Source organism: Tetrao urogallus (genome assembly GCF_951394365.1).
Source record: "Tetrao urogallus genome assembly, chromosome: 1".
NCBI lineage: Eukaryota > Metazoa > Chordata > Aves > Galliformes > Phasianidae > Tetrao > Tetrao urogallus.
The window spans coordinates 76649982-76662011 of NC_136813.1; the positions used below are offsets into that span (position 1 = coordinate 76649982).

At 39.5% G+C, this 12030-nt stretch overlaps 1 protein-coding gene across 1 annotated transcript in view; it reads left to right on the plus strand.

The window, feature by feature from the left end:
• PHEX (phosphate regulating endopeptidase X-linked) overlaps nt 1–12030 on the plus strand; it is a gene marked incomplete at both ends in the record, with an annotated part of 92075 nt that overhangs the window by 15208 nt on the left and 64837 nt on the right. The window contains 3 exons of the mRNA XM_079549383.1: nt 7769–7855; nt 8117–8343; nt 11451–11519. Of these exons, the coding sequence (XP_079405509.1) occupies nt 7769–7855; nt 8117–8343; nt 11451–11519 (383 nt within the window). The remainder of the gene's footprint in view (nt 1–7768; nt 7856–8116; nt 8344–11450; nt 11520–12030) is intronic.

Consider the following 12030-nt stretch of genomic DNA (forward strand, 5'->3'; position numbering starts at 1 on the left):
GTGCTAGTAAACCAGCTAAGAGGATCAAGGGTACTTTATCAAGGATGAAGTTTCAGTGAAACATTAAACACTGCTTTCTGAAGCAAGGAGATATCTATCTCTTTGCAGGAGAATTGTCTGAAAGAATGGATTCACCTCTAAGAATAATATAATCTTGGTTTGACTGTACTTGTTCCTAACAAGTATCACAGAATCACAGAATCACAGAATTGTAGGGGTTGGAAGGGACCTCTAGAGATCATCGAGTCCAACCCCCCAGTATATAAGTATATACAGCTTTGAAATATCTCGTTCAATACTGTTGTTTGTGCAACCTCTATGTTAAGTCTGGATGAGCTGACACAAAGGGTCTTCACCTCTGTAGGAGTCAGGCTTCCACACTGAAGAGAATAATAGATATATATATCAGATTTTCCCTTTTGAAGAGCTCATAACCTGGATTGTTTGTGTTGCAGTCTATTGATCTCACATTTTCATGCAGGAAGCCAGGGAAGTTACCATTGAACAAAGGATCACAACAGTGTTGTCCATAATTTTAGATGCTGTGACCATTGCTTGTATTTTGAAGGCTCATTGTAGGCCTCATCCGTTACACTTGACCTCCTTCACTAACCCCGGGCTCTGAAAAAAAAAGAAATTGCAAACTAGATACTCTGAATGAACGTCAGCTGACCTCAAACCATTCTGAGATAATCCCTCTTGGAACACACAAGCTCACATTACTGTAATTAGGACTGTACAGTGTTCTAGCTATGATTTCCGTAACAGCAGCATGGCTTTTTGTTGCTTCCTCTCACATGGTGAGTGAATTATTTCTGTGCAAGATTGCTCTGTGAACTGCAATAAACCTGATTTCTTAAATCCAGTGCACTAGGAGTTTGAAGAAAGGGCAGTGCCTTGATGACACAGGTGGAGTCCTCAGTAAATGACGGTGATGGTACTGGTACAGGTGACTGCTTGGGCTCTAGGGTTATGGCTGCTTTTCAGGGACTTCTTTGACATAATTCTTTAGTGTGAAGTAAGTGTGCATTCAGAGCTAGACAATTTTAATGAGGACTAGATGAACCACAATTATGTCATGGCTTAGGGAACAACAGTTTGCATGCAAGTGCTGTGTAATTTGTTGGATTGCCCAGTGTTTGACTTACCAAACATTTCCTTGCATGTATCTTTATTTTTAGTGTACTTTTTCATCTCCCAGTGAGTCAAAATGATCACCTATCCTTCCTTACTGGAGAAGATTCTGGGGACAAGTTTTGCTTTCAAAATGTAACTTTTTTTCCCCCTATTTTTAAGCTGAAATTCCTCAATGATATAATTAAAACATCCTGCTGCTGGCAAAACGTCAGAGGATATCTTCCCCATTTCTAAAAGATAACATGAATTTTGCTTCTTCAGAGAAATAGAACAAAGACTGAGAAAGGAGATGTAAGTTAGATGTTAGAAGGAAATCCTTTACTCAGAGGTGGTGAGGTGCTGGCACAGCTGCCCAGAGAAGCTGTGGTGCCCCATCTGTAGAGGTGCTCAAGGCCAGGTTGGATGGGGTCCTGGGTAGCCTGAGCTGGTGAGGGGCAGCCCTGCCCACGGCAGCAGGTTGGAACTGGATGATCATTGAAGTCCCTTCCAACCCAAACCATTCTATGATTCTGTGAAACAAAACTTAGGATTGATAGCTGGAGAGAGTGAACAGCCCCTTTAATTATTCAACAGTTTAAAAAACCTGAACATTTTGGCTGTGGAGGGGTATTAAGGAGAACAACAGAGACTTCATTGTTCAAGAATCAAATGAGAAGTCCACCTCCTTTGGCATGTGGTATTTGCAAGGAAACTCCTTTTCCACAAGCAGAGTTCCTTCATTTTGGCCTAAGAAACTGAAGATTATTGGGAATAGTAAACATTCAAGATGCAGAAAATATATTTTCCAGCTGCTGCTACTGAAACCAAAGGAAGAGAATGTTGTTGCATGAGATTTTGACAGCCTTTGCTGAAGGATGAGCCTCTTCTGCCTTTGGTTGAGTGAATGGGTGGGTATGGGTTGTACTCTTGGACTGCTTTCTGGAACTGTGCTGAGAACAATGCTTCGTAAATTGTTTTCAGCTGCAGTACTGAGCATCATCTGGACAATGCTGAGTAACTCTGTGACTGACATTAAAGGCATGGCTGGGCTTTCAGTATCTCCAGAGCATTATGTTCTTTGAATCTTTGAATCAAATTCAGCATGATTTATGCTCTTAAAGCAACAGAGTTTAATTCAGCAAATCTCCGACTTGAGTTAGATATGGAGGAATTAATCCTCTGTGGCTCACTTTCTTCATCTGCAACAGTGGATAATGGCTGCATCTTCTTGTTGTCATGTGTCTAAGGGTGCTTGGAGATCCTTATCCTTCGTAAAAAGTATAGGGTGCAGTGCCAGGAGTAACCATTAGATTATCTCCTGTGACCTTGTATCACAGGCAATTGCATTACCCATGTATGCAGCTCACTAACTTGTGCTAGAATAAAACAGAATTCACACTGGGCTAAACCTTATCTTTGAAAAAAAAATAAATAAAGTCTTGAAGATGTTAAGGGGTTGAGAAGCCACTATCTCCTCTGGCTGTTTGACCAGTGGTTAATCACTGCCACCGCTGAATTCATCTTCATAATCTGGTGACTGGCTTTCCTTGCACCTCTTTTTAGTAGACTGAAGATCTCTTTGGCACCAAGCATTTTCTTGTGGCAAGATATTTCTTATTCTAATCTCGCTACCCTTCCACCATCTTTTGCGAAACAAAACAAATCAGTAAATCAAGTTCTTAAAGTCTCTTACTGCATGGCTTTTTTTCCCCAGTTCTCAAGGCACTCCACTCAAAGAAAAACTCATTGTTTTTAAAGCATGGGCAACAGAGTGCATGCAGCATTCCAGTCTCTCTTCAACCTGTGTACAACAATAAATCACCTCCCCAGTTTTGTACTTCTCTGCTTTTGCAGTCCAAGACCTTGCTTTCTCCAACATTACCCTGGGATTTTATGCTGAGTTACTTGCCTCCTTCTAGCTTTTCACTCTCCCAGGGTTAAAACTTTCCAGGAAATGGGCTGTCCCACTGGGGCTTTTGTATAGAATTTTTTAATTAAGAAAAGCCTGAATGTATCCCACTGGAATATTCTTTTTCTTCAAGGTAAAAAGCATGAGAATGTACTTCAAATCATTATTAGGTATCACTGTACAAACACTTCAGTTTGCATTTTCCATGTACAGCAGATGTTTGTAGGGTAAAGACAAAAGTGAATGGGAAAATAGTGCTACTGTTTTCACTAGCAGCATGTAGTCTCCATACCTATGGTTGGAAAGTGCAGCAAAACCTAATGTTACCTCTTTAGATCAAGAAATAAGCTTAGCTAATAACACAGTCTAATTGCATTTCTGTGAGAGACTGTGTATGCAGAGAACAGTCTAATAAAACACAGAATATATATGCAGTCTGCAGATCAGGATCCTTATGACCCAAATCTCTGTTTCTAATCTGAATATGTGATACACATGCTTCTTTTCCCCACAGATCTGTGCAACTCCTGTTTCTTGTACTCCAAGTCAGAAGGTAAAAAAAGGTACAGGATTTCTCAATGCTGTAAATAAAGTACGGTGGTTGAAAACTAAAGCTGCATAGGACAGTAGGCTGGAAAATCAACAACAGCTAGAAATGGAAAGTAAGATTAAAGGTAACATTTAGCCACAATGTTATTCTTAGCCACTTTAGAATAGTATGTATTTAAATACACACATGCACACACACGAAATAGCAAAGCTTACTTTGTAAAGTTCTTTGCTCTCACTTTCAGAAGCAGATGATTGCTATTTACTGTAGGGTTGTGAACCACAGGAAGCTGGCTTTTTTTAGCTCTCTCGTCCTGGAAAAGCACCGTCTGAATGACACTCAATAAAGACCTTCCTTCCTTCCTTCCCTTCCAAACCCAACACCCCATCCCCAGCTGTGGCTATTTTCCTTGACTGCCTGTCTGAGCGTTCATAGCTCAGACCACTGAGGATTGTTCCAATCATGGGATGATTTCTGTTGGTGATGCTGAGTCTCTGTGTTTTGTAAAAGGGCCGTGGAGTGTGATGATGTAAGCCTGTCTGACCCAGACTGTCACAAGTAAAAGAACTTTGGTTTGCGGTGCAAACATCCCTGCACTCAGAACCTTGGTAGGAAAAAAAAAAAAAAAGAATGATGAAGCAATGTGTGACCTTAGGAACCTTGGGATAGCAGGAACAGTTTTAACCAGTTTTTGACTGTGCATGAGATAGTTTTTTAATGAGATGAGTTATGTTGGCTTAGCAGTGTGAAGCAGAATTACCAGTAAGTTTTGACATTTGCCATAACTAAGTTTTATGTGAAGGCAGATATAAATCTTGCCTCTGAGCATTCTGTGCATACAGAAACATAGACAATGAGGTGCTTAGATCAATAGCACAGTTCAGGATTCTTTTTATTCCTAAGAGAATAACTCTGGAATTAATTTGGAAGGAAGCAAAACAACATGGCTGAAGAACAAGAGCTGCTTTGCTCTTTGCCCAGCATACAATTTGCTTTCCAAGCTGCAAGAGCACACTGCTGGCTCATGTTAAGCTTTTCATCCATCAGGACCCCCAGGTCATTTTCTGCAGGGCTGCTCTCAAGACTGCTCCTTCCAGTCTGTACAGATGCATGGGATTCCTTTGGCCCAAGTGCAAAACCTTGCACTTTGCTGTGTTGAACTTCATTAGATTCACCCAGGCCCACCTTTCAAGGCTGCTGAGGTCCCTCTGAATGGCATCCCTTCCTTCCACTGTGTCAACTGCACCACTCAGCTTGGCGTCCTCAGCAAATTTGCTGAGGATGCACTCAATTCCATCATTGATTCACCAATAAAGATGTTAAAGAGCGCTGGTCCCAAGACATCATCTATATGGTATATATCATCTAAATGTCATCATCAACCTCACCTCATTCTTTACAAAAGTGAAGGAAGAGTTCCAGACTTATTCTACCACATAACAAGGTGATTTGATGGGAAAACTCCAGGTCTCATTTTGACATGATTTTATGGAGATGTATTCCTAGAGTTGATTTTATTTTATTGGATCTCCTCCTCTGTATAGTTCCTGAGCTTTATCTGGAACTTACTGAATTTTATTAGTTTCAAAATTTCATGTCTGTGCAGCTCACTGACAAGGAACTGAAGTTATTACAATAGTTTTAATATATGTGTGTTTTTTCATCTTTGGTTTTATATAAGTTTCATTTATAGTTCCTCTTTAAATGTCATTCTTAAAACATGAACTGGTCTGATTGTTCTACTAAGGATTGTGGACACTGGAGATATGTGTCAATGATTGGTATTATATTCTATTTAACAAGCTGAGAAATACTAAGAACTTAAAGATTTGAAACCAAAGCTATTAACAAACTTGCTGGACAGGATTCGGTATTGAAAATCTTACCCATAAATAAAAGTAAAATGATATCATTAGATTTTTCAAACAAGATCTTTTTTTTCTCCTCATGGAGAGAAAAGTTTGGACGAAGAAAATAGTTGGCATTTGTTCATCACTGTAATAATCTTTGACAAATAAGTATTTCAATGTCAGCTGTATGGTCCCCTGAGTGTAGGTGCTCTGATGGGTATAGGTGAGAAGTATCTGAGAGATCAGTCATGGCAGGTTCTTGAATAGGCTCTATGTGGAAGAGGTTTGATTTTACCATAGCTGTTGTCTTTAAGACTCAGTGGTCTTCTGATGATTTTGGCAGACCACTGGAAGTCCACTGCATTTTGTTCTACCTTATATTTGTGGTATGTTTTTTAACTCCAGCACAGCATCACATAGGACCAATGTGAACTATGTCTTTGCTCATAAACCCTATTGAAACCCAGAGGGATACCCACTGAGGAGTATAGTGTAGGAAAAGTAATCTTGAAGTTTTCAAGGCTTCTTAGCTCTGGCTGAGCACTCAACAGGAGGCAATTGAGAAGTTTCCAGCAAAGCCATTCTTTCTAGTGGTTCCAGTAAGAATAAGGTAAAGTTGGGAGTGACCTGTTTGGGTTTCACAAAACCACATTAGGTCCAGCAGAGTTTGCTAACTCATTTTCCATCCCATGCTCAAGTGCTGCCTTGCTTCTCTTGTTAATGGAAGTGCTCTTGCTGTGCTGTACCTGATCTGACAGATGTTGCTGAAGATGTGTTTAGGCATGGTATGTGTGTGTGTGCAACAACATGTTGGTTGATTTATAGCTTGGATAAATGGCTTGAAGCAGCTGACAACGGACTACTGAGATTCAGATGCACTTTGCATGATATTTCACTTCCATGCATAATGAGGACAGCAAGAGAGATGACAGCTTTGAAAAACTAGTTTGGCCTTCCAGCACAAAAGGACTTGACATTTAAGTTCTTTACTATGAGAGTGGTGAGGTGCTGAAACAGGCTACCCAGAGGTTGTGGATGCCCAGACCCTGGAGGTGTTCAAGGCCAGATTGGATGGGGCCCTGGGCAGCCTGGTCTAGTATTAAATGCGGAGGTTGGTGGCCCTGCCTGTGGCAGAGGGGCTGGAGATTCATGATTCTTGAGGTCCCTTTCAACCATGGCCATTCTGTGATTCTGTGACATCTATGGTAAGGGAGCCATATAATGCAGCTTCTCATGTAACAGTTTCAAACTTGGCCTTCTTTATCATTCACAAAGCTGAAGCTGTGGGTGTCTAATGGACAAAAGGGCATTTTTGGTGAAAATAAAGCCAGCAGTCTGGCTTCTGGAATCCTTTCATCTTCTCCTATGACACAGAATGTCAGCACCAGGGGCTGAGCCACCTGAAAAATTTCTGGGCTCCTGCCCTTTGTGCTAGCTCCCAGTCCCTCCTCTGATCAGAGGTGGCTCTTTCTGAGAGAAAGTAGTGAACAGTGCTGGCTGTCTTTATAATAATCTTTTTAAAAGTATGTATATCCTTGTCGCAGATGGAGGCTGAAGCACTGCATACTTCACTTGTAAGAGGAAGGCAGAAAGATATTTACTGATATAAAATAGATGTAAGATGGCAATTTGAACAATGGTGACAGTGACTCAACAAGATTTGAAATGGCTAAGTATCCTTGACTATTTGCTATGCAGAGGCTAGGGAGTGCGTAATGAATCTAAGCTCAAATCTTAGAGAAGCTATCGTAATTTAAAAAACAATATCTCACTTGCTGAGGATCTGTTGTCAAGGTGTCATCACATCCCAGATGAATATTGGTTCAGGCGTTAAGTAACCTCAAGAAGTGTTTATTCTCAAGGGGAGATTCTGGTGTGCAGCCAGCTGCTTTGCTGGAGCTCTTAGGCTGCTTCCTATTTAGGGGGTAGTATGATTGACTCATAGTCAAGCAGCTTAGAATTGGATCTATTGAATAAGGTGTCTGTGATCTGTTCTCTGAGCATTCAGTTTGAGACAATGTGGTGGTCATTGACTGTCTCTGGTGAAACCTTGGTTGTTATCAGTCTCAAGGACAAGGTCTTTTGCACCTCACTGCATTCACTAAGCCTTAGGAATAATGACCAGTCTGGGTAAGAGGCAAGGAGTGCACTGTCATAGTAATTCTGTGTGGAGGTAGAAAAAACTAAAAATATCTCTTGTATCTGTGTTGTAGCCTAAGAAAATGAATGTGAAGCTCCATCCCCAGTTAGCTAAGTGCTGTGACTGAAGTAAACACTGAGATGGGAAAGCAGACGGTATGCACATTTTAAAATGTATTGAAAAAGCATCAATTCTTTTTTCAGCATTGCTTGAGAAACCGATCAGCAAAAGACAGGACAGTGAAGCTGTACAGAAGGCCAAGATCCTTTATGCATCCTGTATGAATGAGAGTAAGTGATATGATTTGGGGACACCTGTGTATTACCCATGTTTATACAGGCAGGCCCTTATGCTCTCCACTGGGCTCTGCGAGGCTTTGTCCAGGACTGCCATGCCAATGTGTTCACAGACAGAGCAGAGGCACTGGATTCAGCTATTTGTTTTTTCATACCTGGAAATCCATTAGTGCCAATAAATCTTTGCTTCTCCTGTGGCTGTTGCTGGATTTGAATCATGTGGAATGTAACTGTTGTCACACTTTGACATTTCAGATAAAATTGAAAAAGCTGATGTGAAACCACTATTAAGCATTCTGAGGCATTCCCCTTTTCGCTGGCCTGTCCTGGAATCTAACATTGGACCAGAGGGGCTGTGGTCAGAGAGGAGGTTTAGCTTAGTGCAGACCCTGGCAACACTTCGTGGTCAATACAGCAACTCTGTCTTCATCCGTTTATATGTGGCTGCTGATGACAAAGTCTCCAACCGGTATATCCTGAAGGTACAGCACAGCATATCTATTAGTTTACTTTGCATGGCATTTTGTGATCTCATTTTTTGAAACAAGTGTACAAGCCAAATGCTTACATTTGACTATTGTTGCTATTATCTACCGATTTGCAGACATACGTAAGTGCCAATTCATGGGAATGCAGTAACCATTAGATTACACGTGCATTGAAAAATATTTGTGTAAAGGATGTTTTCTCCTTTCAAATGACAAAAAAGAAGGTAAAGGATGTTCTCAGAGTATGGCTACTTATCTATGAAAATGAGGAATGGTGCATCGGTCACAAATATTTTGAACTTGATATATTTTTCTTGAACAGGAAACATGTTATATTGTACTTATACAGCACCTTACAACAACAACAAAAAAGTAACTCAAAGTCTTCCAAACTGGAAATACGGAATATGTCTTTTACTGAAATTCTTTTGTTTTGGAGCAAAGCATAAAGTTTATAGCACATGAAATTACACAATTGCTTAGATTAGTGAGAAAAAGACCAAAATCAAAATTGCCTAGCTGTAGTCTGACAGAACTCTAGAGAGAATTGCAACACTTACTATGAGATGTCATCATGGCAAGATCCAGTGCCTGGGTCAAATGCATTGTTGTTTTTTAAGAAATAGAGTTGAATAATCAGGGTAGATCAGCTCTCTGCTGCTATGAGAATGTAATTTATAAAGGCCAGTGAGAAGGGACAAAGAAGAAAGGTATGCCACTGTTAATCACAGAAAAGTAGTATCTGTGGTCCATACGTTGGTAGTATCCTGGCTAGCTGCAGAGGCATATCCAAGAATACATTTTATTTGGGACTCAAACAAGAGTTTGGGGTGGTGGTATGGATGTTGTTTCTGAATCAGTACTTTGAAAGGACCTTTGACTGCAGTGTTGGACTGGTATGAAATTCAAGGGTAAATTTTCTTCGTTTCTAAGGAGTTTTCCTGAATGGTCAAGGCAACTACAGATCAACAGTTTCCTGCTTTAAGGATGTCATTCTACTAAGATGCCATTCAGTTCCTGTCAGGATTGCTTTGGCTGAAGATTTAAGGAAACTGAAATGGTAGAATCAAAAGAGGAAATATTTAGCTATCTCCTGTCGTACTTCTGCTTTTAGTCCATGAGATCTGCCAGGAAAGGGTTTGGATAGGTCTGTATGGCTTGTTCTTTGAAAATGAATTATATCTTGCAATATGTTCATTTGGTATGCTTAGCGGCCCCTGTGAATCGGGTATCTAAATAACTGAAATTCTACATCCTCTGAATAACATACTATTCCTTGGGGGATTCTGTTTTTGTTGTTAATCTGATTAAGATCTTGATCAGCGGAATGCATCAGCCAGTATTCTACTTTGTCAGTGTTTTAACAAATTCCCAGGAGTGCAACTGTACCAGGCAGTATTTCAATCTGCTTGTGAAAATGGATCGATTGCAAAATTCTGTCTTTGTTCAGCATTGCAAAAGCATGAATGGATCAGAAAAACAGGAGGTTCTCCAGATAATGTTTTGTTCAACATTCAATATAATATTCTTTTTTCTTGAAGAAGTTGATTAGCTTTTTTGTAAGTATCTCATGTTTGTGCTTTATTTCAATGGATTATCAAATCTGACTCTTAAGCCAGAAAAATTTGGATGAGCACTTAAAGCAACAGTGACGTAGCTGAAATAGACCAAATAATCTGAAGTTAACAACTGCCAGGACATGCATCTGCAAAGCATAAGAGTATAGAGGTTTTTTTTTTCTTTTCTTTTTGTTTCAGTATATGGGAGAAAGGTGTTACTGTTTTTCAAAGGATCAGAATTGCGCTGAACATCACTGCTTCAGTGAACATCTGCTTTCAGTAGATGATTTGTTTTATGTTGTTTGTGGTGTATCTTAAAGCAAAGAAGATATTTATTTACTCATTTGAGATTCTATTTGCATTTAATTGGGTAATTTTTTATAAATGTAGAAAGTGTGAAATATAAATGCTGTAGGATATAGATTACATAGGCTTTTGTGAAATAGTATGAATAAATACCGTATTTCTTCACTACTTTTAAAAAACAAATAAAACGTCAGAATAATAGTCTTAGAATATCAATTTTTTTTTTCCTTTCACATCAATATCTTTTTTGGAATTTGGAAGTTGGCTGAATTATGCTATCAGATTTGGCTTCTGTACTCTAACTTAATTGATCATGTTGAAGTGTCTTGTGAAATTTCTTTTTCTAGTATGAATTTTAAGAAATCTGCTTCACTGTGATTTTTGGCTGGTTAAGAACTTGAAACATTATGCACGTGTTCCCACGTTGTCATCATTTCATTCAAAAGACTAAGCAAACCCATTAAACTTTCAAGTGTGATTTTAGAAATTAAGTTGAAGACCTTATCCAACAGTAGGGTAACTGTAGGCCAGCAAGTCTGATCATAGTTTGAATCAGAAATATTTAAAGCCTGTGTCTGCCATACATCTTTATCTAATGTATTGGAAGCATAACAATTTCCCATGCATGCAATGATTTCTGAGGCTGGAACCCAGCTGTACTTCTGTTCAAAAAGCCAAATACTCATTACGACACTCAGTGCTGGCCTAGTGTGAAGCTCAAATGCATGAACTTAATTTCTGTCAAAGTAGGCTAACGATGCTTTCCAGGCACACAGCAGCTGACAAGCTCCAGCAGCTAATGGACATTTGGTCCATACACTAAGTTTTCTGTCCAAAATTGATTCTTGTGCCCCTGAAATACAGGTAACATGAATAGTTGTCTGCACTCATTGTTTGATCCCATAGACTCACTCCTTTTACATTACCCTACTTGCTAATGGAGCCATGAACACATAAATCAAGCTGGTGATATTTTGCTGTAGTACGTGGCTCAAGATACTGAGGGCGGCATCTGAGGCTTCCCAGATGGCATTAATATGATTAAGGTAACATCTATCAGCACAGCATATCTTTTTTTTTTTTTTTAATTAAGTGAAAATCAGGCTATTTTTCAGGAATGTATTATGTATTAGATATTTACATTTATTGCTATTGAGAGAAATATGCAAACTCTTTCAAGGTTGCTAATATGGCTACCTTTAATTATTAAATGCTTTTTCTTGTTATTTTTAACAGCTAGATCAAGCAAGCCTATCTCTCTCATCTCGAGAGGATTACCTAGAAAACACCACAGAAGCTAAATCCGTAAGTAATACTAACAAAAACTCAAAATATCTATTTTTGTTATTGTAGATTTTGCTTTGTTGAGCTCCAGTCTGGGAAACAGTTATGGTTTGGTTGGATTTAGATTTTTCAAGATATTTCCTATTAGGAAAAAAACCTCAACCACAAGCACTACTGCTACAAACACTTGCAAAGTTTCTCAAATGAAAATTTTAATAAGAAATGGCGTCCCTTGATCCTTTACTTCCCCTGGAAGTAAACACACCTCTGGAAATCATCAGCCACCCGCCCGGTTTTGTACTTTCAGCATGTAAACAAGAAGCCAGAAGACCTTGTGCTTCAGGTGCTCTCTGTAGTCTGAGACTTGCAGAGCTGTGTCCTTATGAAGGACCATCTAGGATTCCAACAGTGACAGTTGCCTGGGGCACTCTGCATTCAAGGACAGCTGTCAGAGTTCATTAGCAGCTGCTACAGCTACCCTCACCTTAGCCTTCACCTGACCTGATGTCAATGAGAGTCTCCACAATTACTG